Source organism: Bos indicus, chromosome 7 (assembly GCF_029378745.1).
Source record: "Bos indicus isolate NIAB-ARS_2022 breed Sahiwal x Tharparkar chromosome 7, NIAB-ARS_B.indTharparkar_mat_pri_1.0, whole genome shotgun sequence".
NCBI lineage: Eukaryota > Metazoa > Chordata > Mammalia > Artiodactyla > Bovidae > Bos > Bos indicus.
The window spans coordinates 96,260,331-96,287,646 of record NC_091766.1 but is presented as its reverse complement, the minus strand read 5'-3'; the positions used below and the strand labels follow the sequence as shown (position 1 = coordinate 96,287,646).

At 40.9% G+C, this 27,316-nt stretch overlaps 1 protein-coding gene across 1 annotated transcript; it reads right to left on the bottom strand.

The window, feature by feature from the left end:
* LOC109562349 (2'-5'-oligoadenylate synthase 1-like) lies at positions 1-25,752 on the bottom strand. The gene is made up of 9 exons (XM_019965459.2): positions 25,716-25,752; positions 25,032-25,223; positions 24,059-24,245; positions 21,395-21,585; positions 18,552-18,712; positions 12,691-12,815; positions 5,004-5,193; positions 1,544-1,753; positions 1-862 (listed from the first exon to the last, which is right to left on the bottom strand). Exons 2-9 carry the CDS (start codon positions 25,188-25,190, stop codon positions 706-708), a joined length of 1,380 nt encoding a protein of 459 aa, XP_019821018.2. The 5' UTR covers positions 25,191-25,223; positions 25,716-25,752; the 3' UTR covers positions 1-705.
* Between the last annotated feature and the right edge of the window lie 1,564 nt (positions 25,753-27,316).

The window sequence follows — 27,316 nt, the reverse complement described above, 5'->3', positions numbered from 1 at the left end:
ACAGTACTTAGTGCGAGCAGGTTTTCATAGTGAAAATTCTGAAAATGCAGGTGACCCAGGGAAGTACCTAGTTGTCAGAATTGAAAAGTTAACAGGAATGACTTCCCTGGTGGTCCAGGGGTTAAAAATCTGCCTTCCAGTACAGGGGACTGGGTTGGATCCCTGGTCAGGGAACTAAGATACTACATGCCCCAGGGCAACTAAGCCCACATACCACAACTACACAGCCTGCATGCTGCAAGAAAGATCCCTCATGCCACCCCTAAGATGGATGCAGCCAAATAAACAAAAATGAAGTATTAAAAAAGAAAAGTCAACCTGAAACTTTAATGAACTAAAACTAAAAAATGGGAGCTATTTTACCCTTTCAGTTAATCCTCTCTCAATGGATTTTGGGGCTTTATTTATTTGTTTACTGTCGACACTTGGATTTTTTTTTTTTTGAATGTTTTCTGGTCACAAGGCCACCAAAGCAAGTGAATCCAAAAAATGGGGGAGGGGAATTCAATTCTCTTAAAGGCTGAAGCAGATCTCTTTATCTGAAGCGATGTTTATTAAAGATTGGGTTCACTAAAGTGGTTAATTACATTTAGACAATTTTCTTCACATTGCTTTTCATCCAGAGTGTTCTTCTTGGCAATACGTTTTGAACCCTTTTTATTTCTCCACAGAAATGCAAGGACAGTAAGTAGCTCCTCACCCAGTTTACCAGGCATCTGTGAAAAGCCAGGGGGGCTCAGCTCTCACTCCGCTGAAGAGAGGCTTCCGTAAGCTAAGTTTCGCCACATGGGCAACTTCATCCCAGGCATTGCAGGTGTCACACACGTTGACAGTAGGATTTACAGGGTCTAAAATGAATGGCCTAAAACAAAGCAAAACAAACCTCCCACTCTCCATTTCTAAACCAGTTTCAATTTGCCGGATGGTTGTGCTGTGTGCTTACAGTCGTGTCCGACTCTTTGCGACCCCATGGACTGTAACCCACCAGGCTCTTCTGTCCATGGGATTCTCCAGGCAAGAATCCTAGAATGGGTTGCCATGCCCTCCTCCAGGAGATCTTCCCAACTCAGGGACCGAACCCAGGTCTCCTGAATTGCAGGTGGATTCTTTACCGTCTGAACCACCAGAGATGCCATATTGGTAGAAGAGGGGAATGCTGGAGTTAAAGATGTAATTCTGTTAAGAAAAGGAATCCCCAGGAACCATGGGAGGACCAGCCAGGCCTGTTGGAACCCCACCAACCCTGACTCCTACTCATTTTCCCTTCCCAACTGAGGAAATCTGTCCTCCCTGGATTAGGTCTTCTGTTTCCACTTCACTTGTTGTCTATAACCACATTCTATTCGTTGTGCTCAAATTCCTCTTAATTCGCACTTTAGAATTAGAGTTCTGTGAGAAGCAATTAAAGGAAATGACTTTGTAGTAATCAGGGCCGTCTCATTTACACTGAATCCCATTAAAGCTACTCTTTGCTCCAGACTTCCTTCCTTGATGACAGACCCATTTCCTATATCCTAAGGGGGTAGGGAAGAGAAACAGTTACCTCGTGCGCTTCTGGGTAACTTTTACAAGAACGGGGAACTTGCGAGGATAGTGTCGGTGCCAAACCACGTCGATATCTGCGTATTGAACCAGAAGTTTGAGGACTGCCCTCATTCCCTGCACCAGGCTGAAGGACAGGGGCTTCTCCGCCCGTTCCCAGATATATATGGTGAGGAGCTCCACTGTGTAAGAGGAGGGAAGTCTCCGAAATCTAGACACAGAATGAACCCAGAAAGTGAAGACAAGTTTATTCAGTTATGAGAAAAATCCCAGCTCTAAAGGCAATTAACAGGATGAAATTTCACTCTCAATCTCACTACTTAGCAAATAATAACAATATTTCCATCAACCCGATTGGCGAAAAGCAGGAATTTTAATATCCAACATCGGTGAGTTTGTGAGGAGATGAACACTCTATAGGTGAAACTCTAAATTAATAAAGTATTTTTTGGAGTCAATTCTATTAAAATTTGACTTGTTCCATCCTATTGACCTAGCATTTTTCACTTCCATGAATTCACTCTGTAGAAACATCTACAAGTACTCAAAGACAGATATAAACAAAAGTATGTTTTTTATTTTATTGTTTGAAATAGTAAATACTGGAATGTTTATCAGTAGGGGACTAATTAGATGATTTCATGGTACATGTCCTACTGCACTGTCCAAGATGGCAGCCCCCAGCCATATGTGAATATGAGCATTTGACACGTGGCTAGTTTAAGTATATACTATATTTTCAAGAAATATAAAGAAAGTAAAATATGTGAGTGATTTTTTCGTTGATTTCATATTATAAAGATAACATTTTGGATATACCGGGTAAATATTAAAATTACTTTCGCCTATTACTTTTTACCTCTTTAATGTGGCTACTAGAATATATCATATTGCATATGAGGCTCGTATTTGAACCTCACTTTCTATTTTAGACAGTGTTGTCCTGTACAAGAAGCAAGATAGCTCACAATGTACAGATCTAAAGATACAATGTAGATTAACCGAAAAAATTTTAAAACAATAAACAGCAAATACATTTTAAAAAATTAAGCATACACAGAAAACAAACTTGGAGAATATGCTCTAAACACATTGTTGGGAGTTGGGGATTGAAGATGAAGAAAGAAATGTGTTTGCTTTTTTTATATTAAGTCTTTTAAATTGTAGTTTATTTATCAGGGGAAAAAATGAAAGTTGATAAACAAACTTGGGAGGAAAAGAGGAAAAAATCCAACATGAGAATTTTAGGATTTCATAATGGTTGATATCCAAATATGTGTTTTTACTGCCTTGGCATCCATTAGTCATAGAAATATCTTTTGATGATATATTGCAAAATTATGCAATTTTTTTCCTCTAATAGAATTTAGGGGAAACAGAGTAGCATTTTCCTACTATTACATTAAACATTTGTTTTTACCTCAATGAAGGAAATAGAAAAACTAAAAGTAGACAAAGTCTCTTGTCCTGGTAATGAATAGTGAGTCATTTCAGTGATTTCAGATAATCAGTAGCTCAGTCCCTGTGATTCTCCCTCAGGGGCTGTCAACAATGAACACAGGATTTAAAATCCATTTCTACTGATGTTCCCAAATGCCCAAAGTAAATCATGGTTGGAAGTTACTCAAGCAGGAGATGTTCTTCACATTTTATGAAAGAAAATATAGTAGAGGTCGGGGGAGACTTAATAAGCATTGAACTATTTTACTTCACATTTTTATACCATTATTACATATATATTTATATAGCTCTGATATGTGTTCATATTATTTTGTATCCTGTTTTAGTCATTTGAAATTGTTTCATGTAAATGTTTCCATGTTTCCCAAACTTTTCTTGAATAGTAGTTCATCAAAATTATATGACAAATTTACTTGCACCTCAGGGAAATTTTCCTTCCCAATTTTCATTATCTTTAGTAGCACTATTCTGAGTATGCTTACACAAATTACTTTTTTTAATGTGATTTATTTTCTGTAAGGGTAGTTCATCTAAGCATTTCGGATCTCTCTTTTTAAAATCTTCATTTTGCATACTCTTTTTTAATGATATTTTAATACAAATGGCCTCAATTCTTCTTTTAAAACCAAATAGTAAGAAATATTTATTTTACTTCTGACTTTTACCTTTTTTTTTTCTTTTTAACTCAGAGGGGAATTAAGTTGACAAATGGTTCAAATATTTTAAAATCCTTAACACATAATAAATACTTAATACACATTGCCAGATTACTTTCCCAAAATAGAAAACCAATTATCATATTGGGACATATGTGGTCCAAATTCCCCACAATACCACCTTTTTAAGTCTTAGAATGATTTTTCTGCTACATTAATACATAAGTTTCTTCTTGCAGACCTGTAAATGCTTTCCACTACCAAAAAAAAAAAAATTTTGTTAGATTTCAAAACCAGGCTTGTCATCTGACCAAAAATCTCCTCAAGGTAAGAAGGTTTATTTCTTTTTCTGTTTTCACTAGTAAATTTTTACTCAACCAAAAGAGAAAAAAATATATAGGATGGTTAGAGATGCATAGAGATAGGCGGTAACTACACAGGAGTAATGTATGTTTTAACAAACCGCCTAATGTTATCATCAATATTAAACAGAGAAACATATAAAGAGTAAACAGAGTGTGATTCAGATGAACAAATCAAGATTGTTAACAACTTCATATAAAGATGAAGATTTATTCCATGTAGAAAATGGCCATATATAAATATGTTATAATAAACCCCGTCTCTGCTTTTACTGCCAAATGGAGAATTCATATAACTATATTCTAGCTGTTTTTCAAAAGTTTATCTTATAGTACTTAAAACCAGTATCTGAGTCTCCCTCACATCCCTTTACTTTACATTAGAGTCTGTTGCTATCAAAGCGAGGGAAAAAGACTACAACAGCCACATCATCAACTTTGGAGGCGGCCCATCTCCACAGAAGAAGGCAATGGCACCCCACTCCAGTGTTCTTGCCTGGAGAATCCCAGGGACGAGGGAGCCTGGCAGGCTGCCATCTATAGGGTCACACAGAGTCAGACACAACTGAAGCGACTTAGCAGCAGCAGCAGCAGCAGCATCTCCACAGAGGATGACTCTGCTCTGTTAGAATCGCCTACAGTGGAAGGCACACCAAATGTGAACACTGAAGGACTCGTGCAGATCATGCTAACAGTTTCCCTTTTCCTTTCCTGGGCCTTCCTTCCTTGCAGCAACCCATTTGGTTATGCCACTGAGTATTTTGGTTTCTACCAAATCGTTTTGTTATACCTGGAATAATAGAAGACAGATGTTCCGTATTTTATAACAACCCTCATTCTCTCTCTCTCCTTTCTCTCTCTCTCTTTCCCTCTCTACACGTATTCGCTCTGCCTACCAAAGAAAGACGTGGGACCTGAAAGAGCAGAGAAAAGGAACGTGAAAATCGAAAGGCTCACGGGTACCCATGTGCTGGTTACATACTTGTTCTCTTCGGTGGGGCTGGCAAATGATGTCTTGAGCCAATGTATCATTAAACGAATGAGCTCCTTCACCCTTACGACAGAGGCCTTGACGAAATCCACTTGGTATCGTACGAGGGCCAAGGCACACAGCTGGGCCTCGTCACTGTCCTTACAAGGGTATAGCTTGCAGTAAAGGTGAAGTTTTAAATCTGTAAACACCAGGGAACAAAGACAACCGTGAGACTTTCCCCCTCCTTTCCTCTCCTGGTTTCCCGCGGTACCAACGAGCTATGTTACTCTGTTTAGTTAGAACTTCAGCATTTAAAACAAAACCATTTCTGTACTTAGGAGAGTTATCACGGTCTACCCCAGTGATTCAAAGAGGAAACTCCGACATTATGGTGCCAGAGCAGTTCAAACGGAGCAAACGCTAGTGCAGGGAAATCTTTCTCATCTGAGGAGGAAAATTTTCTATCAGCAGAGGAAGTTTATTTCTCAGAAGCAAATTTCATTACCGTTTGCAAATATCATCCAGCATATAAACTAAATACCATAATGCTCTGTGCACAAGAACCTATACAATCTCTTCTGTTTAATTATCTAAGTGGTTATTATCTGTATATATATTTTCAGAAGACAGTCTACTACCTGGACACTTGAAGGAATTGATTCTATTTACAAAAATAGAGATGACTTTAAAAGATGCCTTTTGGTCACATTGAAAACAATCTGGCAGTTAGCACTACATTAATGAGGGAGGAAGACGAGGTTAAATAGCAAGCATGACCAAATAGACATCTCTATCTTATTACTACTCATAAAACATCATAAAATCTCACAAAACATCATTAAGTCAGGTTGTGCTTATTCTAACTGAATGATATATAAATGTCCAGTATCTTTTATCATAATCTACTTAAATTTTCCCAATTAGACACAAGAAGAGGTGGCAAGAATACACAGAAGAACTGTACAAAAAAGGTCTTCACGACCCAGATAATCACGATGGTGTGATCACTGACCTACAGCCAGACATCCTGGAATGTGAAGTCAAGTGGGCCTTAGAAAGCATCACTATGAACAAAGCTAGTGGAGGTGATGGAATTCCAGTTGAGCTACTCCAAATCCTGAAAGATGATGCTGTGAAAGTGCTGCACTCAATATGCCAGAAAATTTGGAAAACTCAGCAGTGACTACAGGACTTCAAAAGGTCAGTTTTCATTCCAATCCCAAAGCAAGGCAATGCTAAAGAATGCTCATACTACCGCACAATTGCACTCATCTCACACACTAGTAAAGTAATGCTCAAAATTCTCCAAGCCAGGCTTCAGCAATACGTGAACCATGAACTTCCTGATGTTCAAGCTGGTTTTAAAAAAGGCAGAGGAACCAGAGATCAAATTGCCAACATCCTCTGGATCATGGAAAAAGCAAGAGAGTTCCAGAAAAACATCTATTTCTTCTTTATTGACTATGCCAAGCCTTTGACTGTGTGGATCACAATCAGCTGTGGAAAATTCTGAGAGAAGGGAATACCAGACCACCTGACCTGCCTCTTGAGAAATCTGTATGCAGGTCAGGAAGCAACAGTTAGAACTGGACATGGAACAACAAACTGGTTCCAAATAGGAAAAGGAGTACGTCAAGGCTGTATATTGTCACCCTGCTAATTTAACTTATATGCAGAGTACATCATGAGAAACGCTGGACTGGAAGAAACACAAGCTGGCATCAAGATTGCCGGGAGAAATATCAATAACCTCAGATATGCAGATGACACCACCCTTATGGCAGAAAGTGAAGAGGAACTAAAAAGGCTCTTGATGAAAGTGAAAGTGGAGAGTGAAAAAGTTGGCTTAAAGCTCAACATTCAGAAGACGAAGATCATGGCATATGGTCCCATCACTTCATGGGAAATAGATGGGGAAACAGTGGAAACAGTGTCAGACTTTACTTTTGGGGGCTCCAAAATCACTGCAGATGGTGACTTGAGCCATGAAATTAAAAGATGCTTACTCCTTGGAAGGAAAGTTATGACCAACCTAGATAGCATATTGAAAAGCAGAGACATTACTTTGCCAACAAAGGTCCATCTAGTCAAGGCTATGGTTTTTCCTGTGGTCATGTATGGATGTAAGAATTGATGCTTTTGAACTGTGGTGTTGGAGAAGACTCTTGAGAGTCCCTTGGACTGTAAGGAGATCCAACCAGTCCATTCTAAAGGAGATCAGCCCTGGGATTTCTTTGGAAGGAATGATGCTAAAGCTGAAACTCCAGTACTTTGGCCACCTCATGCGAAGAGTTGACTCAGTGGAAAAGACTCTGATGCTGGGAGGGATTGGAGGCAGGAGGAGAAGGGGACGACAGAGGATGAGATGGCTGGATGGCATCACTGACTCGATGGACGTGAGTTTGAGTGAACTCTGGGAGTTGGTGATGGACAGGGAGGCCTGGCATGCTGTGATTCATGGGGTCACGAAGAGTCAGACATGACTGAGGGACTGAACTGAACTGAACTGAATATGAATCTATTTTGTATACCTTTATATGTACCTGTCCTGCCCAATTAAATTGTCACACAATGACACACTTGTTAATCATGGCACATTTAGATTCTGCGATACATAGTTTTAAGTTAATTGGCAAGAAACTATTTTACTTGTAAAACACTGTAAAAAAAAAAAAGCTTTATGCCTTTATCTGGATTTTAATTTTAAGAGTGTCTGTACAGTCCTTTTATACAGGTTCACTTGTTTAGGGCTAAATCGGAGACAGAAGAGTAGACTGATTATCAACAGGATTGAGAGTAAAATCAGATTCCTGTAATAAATATAGATGAACAAATGAAGCTGTTTATGGCAAATATTCTCATAAATGCTGTTAGAGCCAATAGATTCTAGTCCTAAACTTACAAGGCAACAGTCATTACAACTCTTAAAATACCCTTTCAATTTTACTGACGGTCTAACTTTTTTTAGCAAACAGACTTAGACAAAAACTCAGGTTTATGATGATAAAAGGTAGAGAAGCAATATTTTAACTTAAATTTGGGTATACAATAGGTGTATCAGATATTTGATGACCTTTTCCTATTATCTGATAAGGCGTCTTGGCTGACCCAGAGATTATCTACTCAAACCCACCTCTGTATCAACATTTCCCCTACTTCAAGATTCTTCACTGACAGGAACCTAAGTTGGTGATCTCTAACTTAAATTATTTTTGAGGCTTGTGACTGTCTGTTCCTACTCTGTTGTGACTTAGATGAGTTTATTTTATCACCATCATCTTTTGTAAAACAGTCATACTTGGGTCCCTTGCCATTAGTCAAGTAAATATTGTAAGCACTCTACATTTATTAACATATTTCCTCTTTAACAACCATTGATGTAGCAACTATTATTATCTCCCATTCACAAATAAGGAAATAGGGTTGGAGAAATTGTTTCCCGAAGTCACACAGCTAGGAAGTCAAGCCATCTAATGCCATTTTACTATCCTATGTCACAGGTGAGATCTGAGCCCAAATGCTTCCTAATCAGAGGCTAATTCCATACTTCTCAGACTTTAATGAGCACAAGAGTCACTTGGAGATCTTTTGCAATGCAGTTTCCAACTTAGTAGGTCTAGGGTGGTGCCCAAGATTCTGTATGTCTAACAAGTTCTTAAGTGATGCTGCTACTGCTGATCTGGAATCATATCTGGAGCAGAAATACTGTCAACCACACCCTTATCAAACCTCATGGCTTTGGGCTTCATTGTGGCAGAAGGGGCAAACTATTAATTGTCTAGCATAGATGTGAGATGTGCAGGGAATAATATTAAGATGCCTGTGAGGATTTGACGTGATCATCTGAGTCTTGCTCTGACAATCACTGGCAACATTTAGCTGCCCATTAAAATTCCCTGGAATCCTAGGACTTCTCTAAATTGCTCCTCTCCTGTCAAACCCATTCCCCATCATCAGTGGAGAGAAGCAGGGTTACATAATAATTTCAGTCTTTTAAAAATTCATTTCACACAACTGTGCTCAAGAACTCAGGGGAATTAGAAGCCAGAGTAAAAATATACTTATGCTCCACTGGGAGACATTCTAGCTTCAGAGCTACTGATATAAACTCAGATTCTCAAGACTACCCAAGAGATGGCTAACAATTGTGCTTTTGAAGTCTGCACACAAGAAAAAAAAAAAAAAAAAAAGCATTTTACACAAACATGAGAGCTTCATGGGCTATGGTGAGACCTAAGGAGAAGGAAGTATCTTTTCTTAATAAATATTCATTGAACTAAATACAGTTGCATGCTATGTGATTTGAAATTAAATCTTTTGATTCTTACAACTATCCTTGAGGTAACTTTCTTATCTCAGTTTATAGATGAAAAGCAAGGCTTCAGAGTTTCTCATGACTTACCTAAGTTCACATAGATAATGTGAAATAGAGTTGAGACTTGGCCTCAAGCCCAGTATGTACTGTCTATTACATAACTTTGATGTCATGTCAATCTACACAGGGCCTACACAAGGAGAGAGACCTGGATTGTCATCCCAGTTCTTACATTTACTAACTACATAAATGTGGGCAAGTTTCTTAACTTTTCTAAGGCTCAGTTTTTAAATATTCAAACTGGGAAAATAGCTTCTTTTCAGGTTTCTTGTGCAGGTTCATTTATCAGATTAATCTTAAGGCAATGAGAATTATATATGCATGTAATAGGTGTGGGATAAATCACAACATTTAAAAAACATCATAGGTTCAGGAAGAGTATCATGCTGCTAAGTCACTTCAGTCGTGTCCGACTGTGCAACCCCATAGACGGCAGCCCACCAGGCTCCCCTGTCCCTGGGATACTCCAGGCAAGAACACTGGAGTGGGTTGCCATTTCCTTCTCCAATTCATGAAAGTGAAAAGTGAATGTGAAGTCACTCAGTCGTGTCCAACTCCTAGCGACCTCATGGACTGCAGCCTACCAGGCTCCTCCATCCATGGGATTTTCCAGGCAAGAGTACTGGAGTGAGGTGCCATTGCCTTCTCCCGGAAGAGTATCACAGGGTTACTAAAAACTCAGGTTGGGCTGAGTTCACACCCTCCTTCCTAGTAGCCCTTCTTATCTCAGAGTTCTCCTTATCTCTGCCCAATGTAGATGATATTATAATAAAATGACCTATTTGTGTGTCTCCAGACTGTAAGGCCCTCCAGACTATAAAGTCAACTATGTCTTATTCATATTTGTGCCCCCAGGCCTAACACAGTTCCTAGAACATGGTAGGCATGCAGAACATATGTATTGACAAATTATAGCACAACAGAATTTTAATATGAGCAGCACATTGTCCAACAGTGCTGATAAGTAAAGAACCAGATTAAGAAAGTCAACATATTCCACTGGAGTTTGGCTGAGAAAGGGTAGGATCAATGCTATGCTCATTCATTCCCTTTTCCAATGCATATTTATTGAATAAAAAAGTTCTAGGCACAAATGCGGGCTCCCTGGTGGCTCAGCTGGTAAAGAATCCTCCTGCAATGCAGGAGACCTGGGTTCAATCCCTGGTTAGGAAGACCTCCTGGAGAAGGGAAAGGCTACCCACTCCAGTATTCTGGCCTGGAGAATCCCAGTCCATGGGTCCCAAAGAGTCAGACACAACTGAGTGACTTTCATTTTCACTTCAGGCACAAATGCAAACTTTATCCTCAAAGACCTCCAAATGCAATGCACAATGGCAATATAAGGGGAACATGTTCCAGCAGCAAACCATGGGGGATTCCATTGGAATACAGAAGAGGCAGGTCCAGAAAGGACTGATGAGGGAAGGAAGGTCACCAGAGGTGCACCAGGTCTTGAAGGGTAAGGAGAAACTTTCAAGGCTGAGAGTAGGATGGGACAAGAAAGGTTTATCAGGAGACACATAGTACAAAGACACAGAGAGAGGAAGGAAATATTTAAGAATTAGTGGCTCATGAACCTCTCCTCTCCCAAATGTGAGCTCCAAAAGAGCAAAAATATTGAGCTCCTACGGAATTCATTGTTAAGTATTTAATGGTACGAGGTAGGTATTCCAGAAATGATGGTTGAATCGAGTATATGAATCAATAGATCAATGAACATATTTGATACCTGCTGCTAAGCCAGAGCAGGGCTCACACATTGCTATGGCCTTTTCCATTCTACATTTTGCCCTGCAGAGAATATACCAATGTTTCAGTCAAGCAGACACTTACACTCAAGCCCCAAGTTTTCTAGAGGCTACATTTACATCTATATAAATCCCTGAGTCATCTGAGACTCTGATTGGGCTATTAAAACAAAGATAACACAGATGAGGTGGCTTAAACAACAGAAATTATTTATTTTCTCAGTTTTGGAGGCTGGGAAGTCTATGATCACGGTGTTGGAAAATTTGGTTCCTGGTGAGAGCCTTCTTCCTGGCTTACCTTGGAGGTGAAGGCTGACTTCCCACTCCCTGTTCATGTGGTTGAGAGAGGAAGTTCCGGTGTCTCCTCTAACAAAAGGCATGAATCCCATCACTGGGCCTCACGCCCATGATGTCATCTAAACCGAATTGTTGACACCTCTCAGAGGCCTCACCTCAAGACGATCTCGTCTGGGGGTAGGCTTCAAAGTGTGAATTTTGCGGGACACAAACATCCAATCCATAATAGGGCCCTCATATTTTTGCCTAAAATGGAGATACTCTATCTCCCCTTTTCTGAGTATGATTAGTGGTTATGCTTCATATCTCACTCTGATGCTGCTACTGCTGCTAAGTCACTTCAGTCATGTCCGACTCTGTGCAACCCCATAGACGGCAGCCTACCAGGCTCCCCCGTCCCTGGGATTCTCCAGGCAAGAACACTGGAGTGGGTTGCCATTTCCTTCTCCAATGCAGGAAAGCGAAAAGTGAAAGTGAAGTCGGTCAGTCGTGTCTGACTCTTAGCGACCCCATGGACTGCAGCTCACCAGGCTCCTCCATCCATGGGAGTTTCCAGGCAAGAGTACTGGAGTGGGTTGCCAGTGCCTTCTCCGATATCTCACTCTAGATACCACAAAATCTTAGGGATGCAAGTTCAAGAGAGAGGGAACATATGTAAACCTATGGTCAATTCATATCAATATTTGGTAGAAACCAACACAATTCTGTAAAGCAATTATTCTTCAATTTAAAAAATAAATAAATAAATAAAAAGCAGCTCCTTGCAGGCCAAGTCCAAACTTGTTCTGTGTTCTTTTCCCACTCTATTATACTGGCATGCATGCTTTAGTCATTTCAGTTGTGTCTGACTTTTTGTGACCCTGTGGACTATAGCCCGCCAGGCTCCTTTGTCCATGGGATTCTCCAGGCAATAATGCGGGAGGGGTTGCCATGCCCTCCTCCAGGGGATCTTCCCAACCCAGGGATGGAACTCAGGTCTCTTACATCTCCTGCCTTGGCAGGTGGTTCTTCACCCCCAGCACCACTTTGGAAGGCCCTTGTTATATTGGACAACTAGTTCATACTTGATCCTACTTCTTAAAACTGGTAACATAAGGATGACTGGTGTTAATACACTGCAGGGGAAAAAAAGTGACTTCCAAAACCAATAAGCGATTCAGTTCTTCCAGAAGCCTAGCTCAGTACTGTATCTGGATGTGGTCAGTCCCCCATAAATACATATTAAATCAATAGCCATTTTAAAGGTTTCTTGGGAAACCAAACAAATAAACCTTACCTGTGGAAGGTGTAGGTCCCAGGATATCATAGTAAGCCATGATCTCAAAGGAATGGCTGTGAAGACTTTCAGTACATAAAAAACTGAATCTTAGAGACAGTGGTGTTCTCTTTCCCATTAGTATCCTTAGAAAAGAAGCATGACATTGTATGAATGATTAGAGAAAGAAAAGAGAAAAATGAGATGAGTTTTGACCATCCTTCACCTATTTCTAGCCTTGGTGCTCCCTTGGCACCTTCTTGGGCATGCCAGGGGCGTTCCCTTCCCTGGACCTTGCAGTTTCTGTTCCTCTATCTGGACTACAATTAACTCAAATAATTCGCACAGCTGGATGCCGGCTTCATTCAGGTCCCTGCTGCCCCATTTGGCCTTTCCTGGCCATCCTTTAAAACAAGAACTCCTTCCCTATTCCCTATCTCCTTACCCTGTTTTATGTTTCTTCAGTTCAGTTCAGTTCAGTCGCTCAGTCGTGTCTGACTCTTTGCGACCCCATGAATCGCAGCACGCCAGGCCTCCCTGTCCATCACCTACTCCCGGCAGCTGCTGCTGCTGCTAAGTCGCTTCAGTTGTGTCTGACTCTGTGTGACCCCATAGACGGCAGACCACGAGGCTCCCCCGTCCCTGGGATTCTCCAGGCAAGAACACTGGAGTGGGTTGCCATTTCTTTCTCCAATGCAGGAAAGTGAAAAGTGAAAGTGAAGTCGCTGAGTCTTGTCCAACTCTTAGCGACCCCATGGACTGCGGCCCACCAGGCTCCTCCGTCCATAGGATTTTCCAGGCAAGAGTACTGGAGTGGGGTGCCATTGCCTTCTCCCCAACTCCCGGAGTTCACTCAAACTCATGTCCATCGAGTCGGTGATGCCATCCAGCCATCTCATCCTCTGTCGTCCCCTTCTCCTCCTGCCCCTAAGCCCTCCCAGCATCGGAGTCTTTTCCAATGAGTCAACTCTTTGCATGAGGTGGCCAAAGTATTGGAGTTTCAGCTTTAGCATCAGTCCTTCCAAAGAACACTCAGGACTGATCTCCTTCAGAATGGACTGGTTGGATCTCCTTGCAGTCCAAGGGACTCTCAAGAGTCTTCTCCAACACCACAGTTCAAAAGCATCAATTCTTCGGCACTCAGCTTTCTTCACAGTCCAACTCTCACATCCATACATGACTACTGGAAAAACCATAGCCTTGGGACCGCTTGGCATTGTATTATTTATTTCTCTTGTAGGGGGGTATAAGGTGCACACAGGCAGGAACTGTTTGTTTTGTTCACTGTTCTATCCCTAGTATCTGACACATAGTAGATGATGAATAATTTTTAAATGAATTATTATCTAAACATGGATTGGGGCATAAGATACTGTTAATTATGAATATGATTAAATGAAATAAGAGAACTAGACTTCTATTTCTGAGTATAAGGGAATAGTGAACAGCCAACCAATGCTCATTGGGAACAACTGGAAAACTCGATTTAAAAAATTATATGCATGTGTGTCTTAGAGGTACTGGAGGGTTGCTGCTAGAAAGGTCAGGATTTAGTGAGGACTGGGGCGGCAGATTGTGGAGAGATGGACTCATAGTCAGCTGCCTTGTTTCCTGGGGACATACACTGATTTGGGAAATAGACAAGAAGCTGAAAATAAAGACTTTGGACAGGGAGAAGCTTTGGGGGTTCAAGAAACAAGTAGAACTTTATCAAGCTTATGAGGCTGAAGCAATGCAAAGACTTGGAAATCACAAGCATGATGAGAAGGGAAGGGTGGAGAATTGAACTCAAGATATGACCTGCTTTTCCCTCCAAACATCTGCTGAGTTCTGAAGATGCCTGGGACAGGTATGGTTATGAAATGAAGCAAAACGTCATCTTGAAAAGCTGAATGGAGGTGTAGGTAGTCTGTCCAGGCTGAGACAACATGCATCGGGATTTAGTCTCGGGGACTGTGGAGACAAAGGTTAGAGGAGAGGACTTGGTGAAGCTGCTGGACTGTAATGCTGAGGAACTCAGCGGCATGTTGGAGACAGCTGGAGGTCCTTAAGAAGTATTGATGCCTTGGCTCACCTCCAGATAGTTTTAGTCAATGGGTTTGGGGGTGCGACCTGGGTGATCAACTCTTATTCTATCCATTTGGTGAGGAAAGGATACCCCTCTCTGGAAAAAGAGACCATCAGCTAAAGCATCTAAGATGTTTAATGCACAGGGCCCTGGTTTTAATCTTTAAATCACTAGAAATGAAATTTCAAATCACTAGGAATTCTAAGAGACAGGGCTATAACATGTTAAACTAAGAAGAAAACCAAACTGTAGAAACAGACCCCATAGGTGATCCAAATATTGGCATAAATGGATGAGATTTTAACTGATTAATATGTTCAGTGAACAGAGGAACAGATAGCACAAGGAGACAAAAAGATGAAAAATTAAACCAGAGATAGATTTTCTATATATTAAAAAATGGAAATTACAGAACCGAAAAAAATAATTGAACTTAAGAAATTACAGAAAAATTTAACAAAAATTACATATAGCAGAAGAGACTGTGACCTGAAAGACAAGCCAAAAGGCATCATCCAAAATGAAAAAAAAAAAAAAATTGCATATATAATGTCCTTTCGTTTGAATTGAACAAGATTTCTGAAATTTTAAATCCCCTCAGCACTTTTCTCTAAATGTCAAGAACATGAAGGTGGCTCAAGTGGTAGAGAATCCACCTGCCAATGCAGGAGACACAGGAGACTCGAGTTTGATCCCTGGGTTGGGAAGATCCCCTAGAAGAGGAAATGGCAACCCACTCCAGCATTCTTGCCTGAAATCCTATGGACAGAGGAGCCTGGTGGGCTACAGTCCACTGGGTCGCAATGAGTCGGACATGACTGAGCACATACACACACCACCAAAGGAATATGTTAAATCATTATTATCATGACTATATCCTTCTCTCTCAGTCAGGAAGGGTGAAAGGAGTGAAACAAACCAGTAGCCTAACACTCCTATCATCATTTAGAGGCAGATTTTGCTATGCTCAATATAAAAACTCTGTGTTTGGTAGACTCTGTCCTACGTGGATAAAGTTTACTCTTGTGAATGCCAGAGGGCTTAAATGAGAGATTGAATCAATTGGGGAGTTCAGATCACTTTTAGAATGGGTCAAGATTAATGAGAATGTCAGTACTATCCTAGGCTAATTTACATGCAATTTAATATCCAATGAGTATCTCAAAATATTTTTGCTATTAATATCAGTGGAAATGGGACATGGATCCTGGCAGTGCTTGATCATGAGTCCTCAGATGATATATTTGCCACTGTCCACTTGATTTCAGCCTAATCCATCAACATGTTTTATCTTGGCCATGTCTTGTCAGGACAACTCTGTCCTGTCCTGTGGCTTTAAAAGGGTCATGTATCAGAAAAGGGTCTTAAGTTATCTGACCTGATAATATAAAGAGGGCTTCTTGTTTTTCTAAGATCTCTAAATCAAAGCAATTAGAAATAAGAGCTAATGGGCAGAAATCCCAATCACAAACATAACTAACAAGTTATAGACATGATGCATTTTTTACAGCAGTGTCTTATTAAAAGCTCAGAATACGTTTCCCCATTGTGGTTTTCAATAATAAACACACCAGTGTGTGCAGAAAGGAGCCCCGTGCCTCTGGTGCATAAACGATTTCTAGTACTTTGGGCTTACGGGGCAAGTCTCCTGAGGTTTCATTCATAAGCAGCGCCCAGAAAATGACTGACATAGAACAGTTGCTGTTACTGGTAGGTTAAAACGTGGACTTGTTCCAAAGGACAAGAAAGGCTTTTCTCACACTCATCTTTCAAAATAAAGTAACTGAATAGCTTTAAAAATAACAGCAACAAACAATATATCACCAAAAACCAGGTATCAACTGAAACAATAAACGTTTTTACTCTCTCAGTGGGTGGGAGTCAAAACCAACTGTCAGACTCACATATCTGCTTCTTTTCCATTTTTAATTCAATTTGCCCTTCAAGTGAGTCACAGTGTGGTCTTGGTTGCTCTGAAAAGCAGAGAATAAAGCCAGAAAAAGCAACTGCTGTATACAGATATTAGTACAAGGCAACATCCTGGACAATCTATCTCCTTTCCTGACTTCACAATCCTTTCCACTCAGGCTGCCTTAAAGTCTCATTCATCCTGCAAATATGCTCCTTTTTTTTTTTGCCAAAATCGTCAGCAAAACAAAATAGGGGATAAGGTATATTCTGCGCTGAACTAAAACCATTATAGCCCCTTGAAAAATCACTCTGAGAAAAAGAATAGGCATTTAATAAACATGAAGGAAAGGATGGTGGTTACCTGGGAATTCGGTTCAACTTTAAAGGCTTGTCAATTAAATTATTTAATGAGTTGAAAGCATAGAAGGAATAGAACTTAGAAAATGAGCTTGCTTGTTTTTAGGAACAATTAGAACAAGTAAATGAAGGTTTTCAGAGCTGTTCTTTTTCATAGGTTCTACTTCAAAATTCATTCTAGAAATCCAACAAAATAAAAGCTTCAAGCATATTTTGTCCAGGAGAAGAGTGCCTGCCTGATATCCAGAGGAGAGGAAAAGGAGTTAGGGAGAGCTCATCAATTAGGGTCTTTGACGCTGAGCGGGCAGGGAGTATAGAATTAGGACATTACAGTGAAGGACAAAGATTCTGATTCCAAATAAGGTCACCAGGGAAAGGGTATACCCCAACTCTTATTTTTAATGTGCCTTGAGAGTACTTTAACTGTCCTATTTTGATAAATAATAATAACAATGATATAATGTAACCTATAGTTTACAAATCTAATGGGGAAAACTTGGAAGAAGCAATGGGTAAAAATGAAAAACACATTCTCCTATTTCTTTTTTTTTTTTTCTTTTCTTAAAGGTGGTCTTTCCCTGTTCAAAGTGTAATCGTATGTGAAACTCCATCACTTCCCTTTTTGCCTTTCCAACCCCAGCGTGCTTCATTATAGTCACCATCATGCCATTCATCTGACGTCTTTGCTAACTACCACAATTTAGTAGGTGTTTGGTATTCCTAAAGGTAGTGTTTTTCATTAAAAGACACATTCAAACTAGTTCTGTATACTAATTTGAAGCAAGGGCTTGGTAATGAATCTATTATTTAAATTAATAAACAGTTCTGGGACGTTGTTTTAAAACATGGATCTTATTTTAGGATTGAAGTGGCACACAGCCTGGTCTATTTTTCTCCCCCAAAAATGCTTTACTCACTTTACGACATAGTTTTTTGTATTTTTTTTTTCATCCACAATTCATTAGACTGAATAAAATAGCAGAAGATGTAAAATTGAAATAGAAAAATAAATAGCAACGTGTCAAGGTTTTTTCTTTCTTCTTTTCTTTTTGTAACTCACCAAAAAAAACAAAAGTTCTGTCTAGCTGGCGAATTCAACATTGAGGGCAAAGAAAGCTTGCGTGTAATGTCAGCAAAGCCATTTCAGCAAACGACCCCAAGACATTGCTGAAGGGAATGTTTATCAGACAAATGTGTCTCCAAAGATTCTTCCTACTTGGAGGCACCTTTCTCAGTCCTTCCTGTTTGCATTCCTCAGGGTCAGATTTCAGCTAAGAGAGGGAAATTGAATAAAGGTGCATTGGAGAAGATATAATTAGTCCTTAAATCATAGGATCTCAAATTCATGAATTTCCTTGAAAGTTTAGCTAGAAGTCTTTAAAAAAAAAAAATGCCCCCGGGGCAATCCCTCCAAGTTTTCTCCCAAGAATTTAATGTTCACTTATACAAGTAACATTACTCAATAATGGTCTCCTGTGCTGAGTTTCCTCTGGCAGTCTTTTTCACCTTTGAAATGAAGAATTCACAGAAGTGCATTCACCCAGACCTGTTCCCATATGCAGTTCGCGTCAAGCTTTCTCTCAGAGTCTCCAACCCTTCTCTCAGTTGTTTCTTGAAATGGTTCACATCGGCAAACACCTCACTGAGCAGGATGATGTCAATCTCCGAGCATCCTTGGGTGTCGGTCCCTTTCACATAAGAACCACCCTGTGAAGACAGCGGGCACGATGTGGGGGAAAGCTCAGCTAACCTTGAGGGAAGTGTAGATTCCTGGCTGTAGCATGTTTCAGTCAATTAACACTGTGAATAGCTTAAATATATGCTACTTTATCTTCCCTCAACCTGGGGGGGGTGTAAAAAAAGACAGGAGAAGAAAGTCATCTACGATGGTTCACAACTAAACTTAGGTTCAGTTATGGGAAGAAAGCAGAATTTGCAGGAAAAGTCTGAAAATCCTTATGAATAAAGAGAGCTAGAAGTTCTCAGAGTTTCTACTTGAGAGCCACTTGATTGTGAGGAGTCCACAAAGGCGGGAATTAAATTCCCCACTAGTACATGTGGTACCTAGGTGTCCTGAAATAAACCCATTCCTACCAGTTGAAACCTTGAGTGACTGGTGCTTCTGGAGGGCGTTTGTTTGCTATATTTCCAAATAGATCACCAATGAGTTCAATAAAGTATTCTGTCATTATAATTAATGAGTACTTATTGCAAATCTCTTAACTAAATATAATTTTATAAAAGTCAAAACTTAAATTAGTTAGCAGCACAGCCTTGCTCTACTTAGCACTCAAAGAAAACTTTGGTTGCAATTTCCCAAAGGACGCTCTTTAGCAGTAAAAGAAGCTGTTACGTATGATTTGGGGAACATTACATCCACAAGGTAAAAGCGACCTGTCAACAGACTGTGACAACACAATTTCTCAAGAAGTTTAGAAAACACTGTAAAGCTCTCAGTCCTCTGCCATTTATTGCATGTTAATTTCTTAAGGACTTCCAACAGCCCATTCCGTCAGGCACCATGGGGCTTGCTCAAGCAAGCAGCAATGTGCCAGTTTTATTCTTGGCACCGACCTAGCCAACCTTTTTTTTCTAGAATATAATTGCTTTACAGTGTTGTGTTAGTTTCTGCTGTACAATGACGTGAATCAGCCATATGTACACATATATCCTCTCCCTCTTTGACCTCCCTCCCACCACCACCATCCACCCACGGGGGTCATCACAGAGCACTGAGCTGAGCTTCCTGTGCTATAGAGCCTGTTCTGAGAGCTGTGATGGCAACTGCTGACTCTAGGATTATATGCCTTAGCTGACACCTAAGGATCGAGAAGCTGCCTGTGCAATCCCAGAAATGCCTGCCCTGCTAAAAATCCAGAGACAGGAAGTCATTGCCAGAACCCTCGGCTTCAAAGTCATCCCGCACCCGCTACATCTGGACCAGGTGAAATAGGCACCCTGTGCCCTCCGGCCTTTGCTCTGACTTCACTCGGTTCTGGACTCAGTCTTGTGGTAGTGCAACTAATTGAGGAAACCCATTTTGTCACAGTAGCAAGTGAATGTGGGAAATGTAGTTTTTAGTGCTTCCTTAACCAGAGAGAGTTTGTAATGTGCTAACATGTACAGTCAACCTCCAAGAATGGTATATGCCGCTAAGTTGCTTCAGTCGTGTCCGACTCTGTGCGACCCCATAGACGTCAGCCCATCAGGCTCTGCCGTCCCTGGGATTCTCCAGGCAAGAACACTGGAGTGGGTTGCCATTTCCTTCTCCAGTGCATGAAAGTGACAAGTGAATGTGAAGTCGCTCAGTCGTGTCCGACTCTTGGCGACACCATGGACTGCAGCCCAACAGGCTCCTCCATCCATGGGATTTTCCAGGCTAGAGTACTGGAGTGGGGTAAGAATGGAATATAGGGCACAGCAATTTCACAACTTAGTTGATCACCAGCCCTTGTTTTCACCTTGTGGGACGGGAATAGAACTCTGACTCCCCATTTCTAGCTCCTGTGATCATGCTTTATTTCTGTGGAAGAAAATATGCTCTTTCATATTCAGGCTTTTTCCACTGCTTATTAGGTAGCATTTAATCATACTCTTAAATCATCTTTGCTATTGTTACATTAAAAGTTAACATTTTTATTTTAAATAGACAAGGCTTAAAGATACTTTTATAACAATCGTGTGCACTTTAAAATGAAGAAATGGAAAAATGGTAAAAAAAAAAAAAAAAAAAAAAAGCCCTCAGAACTATGTCCCATATTTTTTTTTCCCTCTAAACACTGATTAGATACTATGTAGTAGTGATACTAACATTATAAATAATAATGATAGAAGGGAAATCACGCCATCATTGTTGTTAGGACCCCTTCATTGTGTTCAGGGTATTTTCCTTTAAGGCAGTTTTCACAGAATGACCCTGCGCTCTGTGGACAACTGTTCCCGGACACAGTGAACTGTCTTTAGGCTGAGAGGAAGTCCATCAAGACAGCACCTAATTACTTCCATAGGCAGGTTGCTCAGGCATGAAACAGTGCTCTGGGGGACAGGCGTACCTCCTTTGCCTGAAATTCCCTTAAGCATTTAAAAGCATCGGTCTAGTGAGAGCCAAGTCTTTGGCCCTGCCAATGTAAAGGCACTTTCACCCCTTGGGCAAAAACTGCCAACTTTAATGGGTTCCAGCTGTCACATGGTTGAGTGCCTGCCCCACCAGCCGGCAGCTTGCCCTGGCATTTCAAAGGGCTCCTAGCAGGCCTCTTACAGCCACTACAGAAGGCGAAGCTGGCCTCTGAACACATGGCCCTGCCCGATTGATGTCCGTCACCTCCAGGAGAAAGGAATGGCTTCCTTAGGGCTGCGAGGTCCAGCCTGAGGGCTGGGGGCTCAGATTACCTGGATCACTCGGGAGGCCGGCACCGGAAAGGAAGTCTGGATCAGCTGGAGCAGGGTACCGATCTCAGCTGCACAAGCAGCTCTTTGAGAACCAGAGGCAGGGCAGATTTTTCGGTCTGCAAATCTCTGTAGCTCTTGGGGACCTTTACACTCCAACATATTATGAGGTGAAAATCCTGTGGACATTTGGGCTTCATAGAGAAAAGATCAATATTTGACATTTGCTGCACAGAAATAGATATGTGTGTGTCTGACACAAGCATCTAATTTTGTACGCAAGTTACGTCTAGTTAATTACCAGGACTGCCTTGTTCTGTCACAGGGAGACCTACCGTCTCTGCTGGTAGGGCGTGAGGGGAACCAGCAGAGTTCACTCCCTCTGGAATTAGCTGGCATGTTAACCCTAAGTCCCAACAGAGAAATGGCTGAATTTCTCTGAGAATAAATTGAGATATCCATTCTTATGTCAGGAAAAGGTCTTTGCCCTGATTCATAAATCACTTTAAGTTTCTAAATGAAAAACATGTATGTTATCAAGTTTCAATAAAATGATCCCAGGATAAAGCACTCTAAGTTAAGCCATCTATTCTAAAGGTCTTAAACTGCCAGCCCACAGGCCAAATTCTACCTGCGGAATGTTTGCCTTAGACACGCACAGTGTTTTCAAAATGAAGAAACTGAGTCAACAGCTAGAAATCAAGAGAGAGTACATTTTTTAAAATGAGGACATTAGAGGCGTGTATGCTAGTGGATGTGTGTGTTTGTGTTTTAAGACAGAAATGCTGACGAGACTGGCCACACACTTCACAGGAAGGAACTGAATAATTGAACTCTTAAGTTCAGTAAATGGGGCATGTGAGCAAAACTGACAATAGACTGATTAACCAGAGGAAAAGCATACAGATTTTATTGATCTTATTTTTTTTTTAATGTTCACAGAGTCCTTTCCAGAAAAGAAATGAAAACTACCAAGAATCAGACTTGAGTATTCTGAAACTCCAATACTTTGGTCACCTTATAAGAGCCAGCTCATTGGAAAAGACCCTGACGCTGGGAAGTTCAAAATAATCAATATGCTGAGTTGGCACATTTTGAGATGGCATATACCTGATGCCTTTCAACAGTTCAGAAAATTTCATAAATTTGCACTCGATACATCATAGTGTGTGCGTGCTCAGTCATGTTTGACTCTTCATGACCCCATGGACTTTAGTCCGCCAGGCTCCTCTGTCCATGGAATTTTCCAGGCAAGAATACTGGAGTAGGTTGCCATTTTCTCCTCCAGGGGATCTTCCCAATTGAGGGTTTGAACCTGCATCTCCTGTGTCTCCTGCATTGGCAGGTGGATTCTCTACTGCTTAAGACATCAGGATAGATCATACACACACCAAAAAAATCCCTGAGAATTTGCAATAATAAACTGGCTTTCATTTAGGTTTATATAACAAATTCATATTATCATGGAGAATTAATTATAAAGAGGCCTCTGGCAAATGCCTTGAAGAAGAACTCACTAATCCTTTCTGGAAATGAACTTTCAACTGATCCTTCCCTTTCAAGCACATATGGAAGTTTCACAGAAATTGAATATATACTCAGCTATAGATAAAACTCAACACTTAGCAGAGAACTGATATCACACAGATTACATTCTCTGACCAATGTGCAATTAAATGAGAAATCAGTAACAAAATAGCTAATATATCCCATACTTTAAGAAAGTTTTAAAAACACATACTTCAAAAGAGTCACAGATCACAGAAGAAATCACACTATAAATCAGAACATAGTACTAAACAATAATAAATTTTACATTAACACTCAGAGGATACACAGCCCCTTCTTTAAATTTCATCAATTATGCCAAATTAACAGATTGGGGTTTTTTTGTTTTTGTACATTTTGATTCCTTTGCTTGAAACACAGTTACCATTCCTTTTATGGACATTTCACCAAAAACTGATCACTTTTCAGTGACTCTTTTATATTCGGAGCCAATTATTGTTTCCCGAAAAAAGTTTTATCTTAAAAGACTTTCATAGAGCAGCAACCACCAGTTACTTTAGGGGACAGAACCATAAATATGAGGGCAGAAGGTGTATTACGTTAGTTTTGTGGTAATTTCTGACGGACAGACCATAATCTGACTCCCACTTGGATCCCGACATTCTATCCCATTGTTGCTGCTTCTGAGTTGTCTCTTTGCACAACGCCTCAGTTTCCCAGCTTCCTCCTCCAAGGTGCCTCTACAGAATTACCCCCCACCCCCAAGAGTATGGGCTTCCCAGGTGGCACTAGTCGTAAGGAGCCCGCCTGCTAATGCAGGAGACCTAAGAGACATAGGTTCGATCCCTGCATCAGGAAGATCCCCTAGAGGAGGGAACGGCAACCCACTCCAGTATGCTTGCCTGAAGAATCCTATGGACAGAGGAGCCTGGCGGGCTACAGTCCTTAGGGTCACAGAGTCAGACACGACTGAAGTGACTTAGTACACATGCATGCCCCAAGAGTATACAATCTCAAGTATATACTAGCTCCACCCTCTGCACTCTCTATTTGCCATTCTTGGAAACAACCTGTAACGCTCTGACGTAGGGAAGCCACAAGACAGCTTCTATGCGGCGTGAACATCCATACAGGGAAGGCACCGGGCATCTCCATTACCTCTTTTGCGGGCTGTAAAGTGATGGTCTTGTATTTCATGGTTCTCCCGACTAAGGACTGTCCCAAAGCGTCTAGAACACATCCTACATGTTTTTGATATGTTTGTATCCATATATTTTCCATTCCTTTCTTCTAGATTTTCCCAGTGTAGCTTGTGTGTCTCCATGGTTGACCTGTCACGTGTAGACTGAGAAAAAGTAAATACTTAATCCAGGAATTATAAGAGCTATTTCAGAGATCTGCTGGTTTTCATTTGGCTTCTCACTAAATGCTCCCATTCATGGGCACAGAGAATTCTCATTCTATGTTCTCAAAACATAGCAAAGTCCATTAGTTTGGGTTTTTGGTGTTTTTTTTTTTTTGACACAGATGGAAAACTGCTGCAGATTAATAAAGCAATGAACCATGAGAACCATACTGCTGAAAAAAGTATTTTTAAAAAAGCACTAGTTTATATTTTATAAAATCAGAAGAATGAGAGCCCAGTTCTTCTTTTGATGTTTACTTTTGCAGGCCTTGGGCTAATCACTCAACCTAATTGGGTCTTTGATCCTTCATTTGTAAAATGGGGGAGGGGAAAGGAGGCAAGGGAAGTCAATTAGTCTACCTCTAAGGGCACATTAAAAGTGAAAAATTCTAGGGTTGCAAGGACTCCATCCCCACACAAGCACTTTGGAATAATAATTACGATAGCGCCTGCCCTGGGTATAACGCCTGGGTCCAGGGAATTCTGCCCAGTGCCCTTCACAGCAGCTCTGCAGGATGGGTCATTTAGAGCCAAGAAGGCTGAGACACGCAGCTTTAACCACTGCATCTGACCTGTGGCCTGTGGCCACGAGTTTTTCCTTTCAGTTTTCTGTTAATAAATCTTCATGAGAGAATGAAAAAAACAGAACCAACAAACACAAAGCACAAGTATTTTAGGAAAAGGAGGAGATTCTGGCTCCCCGCCCCCCACTTTCGCTCGCTGTACCTCACTGTGACCTCGCTGCTTCCCCTTCAGGACTTCTTGGTCACATTTTTCACGGTGAACTTTTCCAAGATGCTTCTGTTGAAAGTGATACTTCAGAGCCCTGCCGCTGATAAAGTCACTCCCGCAGTGCTCACAGTTGTAGGATTTAAGAGTCCACATCCTTTCCCAGTGAAGGATCAGATTTAGATCCTGCTGACGACAAAGCAAAAAGATAATAAGCCCTTTGAAGAAAATCCAGTCCCTCAGAGTTAACCAGAATAAAGATAATATTGTTTCTAGTGTGCTAATTTGTGCTCTATTGGATGAATGTTTTCCAAGACGTTTATTTCTCACTGATATCAACTATGATAGCATGAGAATAGTCATTTAAACCAGCTGCTGTAACTCGAGTTGATAAACATTTAGGAGGCTGTAAAGCCAACAAAACCAAGTGCAAAGCTGTGTGTGTAGGTATATAAGTACATTTTTTGAAAAAGAGTTTCAAATGAATCTGTGACCTAAGAGATGTTAACTGTGGATTTAGATATTATCTTTACTCAGGGACTCTCTAAGAAGCGTCATTTCTTCAATTTTTATCACTCAACGAATTCCCATAAATGAGAAAATTATCATGAGTGATGATTTCTACATCTTTCAAATTAACTCTGTTCTTTTTTAAAGTAAAAAAAATGCAGAAGTTTGTACCAAGGGACAGAGTCTGGAAGATGTGGGCGATTCTATTCTCCACCTGGCTGCTTCTGAAGCTGTTTATACGTTTGTTGCTAAGAAACTCGACTTGGATTTGTACTAACTTGTCTGAAGCTTAGAGCTCCTTCCTCAGAGGTAAGCATTGTGGGATTTGTAGTTACCGGTTTCTTAGCAAGTGGTCAGATTAAATATTTCTAAGTGCACTCAGATTAGTTTGAAGCTGCTACTGTAACAAATTGTCACAAACTTTAATGGCTTAAGCATATAATATTACTCGCTTGTCCTTCCGTAGGCCAGAAGCCTGACATGGGTCACACCGGGCTAAAATCAGGCTGCATTCCTTTCCAGAGGCTCTGGGTAAGATCCACTTCCTAGAGGGTGACCCACATTCCTTGGCAGGTGGGGCCCCTTCCTCCATCTTCAAAGCCAGCAAAAGCCAGTGGGATCCTGTTCACACCCAACCATTCTGATCTGTTCTCTTCCCCTCTTAAGGACCCCTGTGGCTCCATTGGGCTCAACTGGATAATCCAGGATAATCTTCCCATTTTAAGGTCTGCTATTAACAGCCTTAATGCTATCTGCAAACTTAACTCTCCTTTGCTTTGTAAGGTAATAAACTCAGAGCTTCCCAATATTTAAATGTGGACATCTTTGGTGGGGGGCCTGGGGGGGCATTCTTTTTCACCCACCACACTGTAGCTCTAAAGTTCAATCAGGAATAGAAATGAATCCAAAATGTATCTGTATAAGGTGGAAGAAAAGCAAAATGCATTCACTCCTTACAAAAACTTTGGTGCTTGATGGGCTTTGGGGACTTTGTGTCAAACAAATATGGAGTTGCTGGGTGATCTGCTACTGAGCAGATGCTGTTTCCACTGAGAACAGCACGGGTCCTGTCACATAAGGAAGATGTGAAAGCAATGTAGTGGTTCATGGCAGCACTTTAAAAAAATCAAATAGAATAAAAGTAGAGAATATTGAACATAGTGAAGGTAAACAATGATTTGTGAAACATTCTTGGGCGACCAACCACCAAGTTTGCCTAAGAGTAAGGGGGTCCCTGTTAAACGCAGGATTTTCAGTGCTAAAGTCAGGAAATTCTCAGGCAGATTGGGACACACTGGTTACTCTATCACTACCTCAGAGACCACCTTGAAAATCAGCTTCTTATCCAGCCCTAAAGCTCCTCTGAATGGATAGATTGAGTCCCTGTAAGACCCAAGGTCGTGCGTGGGGTTTGCAGAACTTGATTCGATCTGCCCAAATTGTGATGTTTGCCCTGCCCTAGGTGTTCATTTCTAGGCCAGTCAACCTGGACTGAGATACAGTGAACCCAGGCAGACACAGGACTCAATCTTATGTGCCAAGTTCTCTAAGGGCTGCAGAGGCAATGTTGGGCATTCATGGTTTACAGAAACGAAAGCATATCAATCAGAGCTTCCCAGCACAAGCTTTCTGTCCAGGATCAGAAGAGCGAAAGAATGAGGAAAAAGGTGAAATTTCTCGGTTTCCTCAATGAGCTGTCTCTCCACCCTTCTTTCACTTAGCATACTGTTTTCAAGGTTCACCCATTTTGTAACAGGTATCAGTAGTTCATT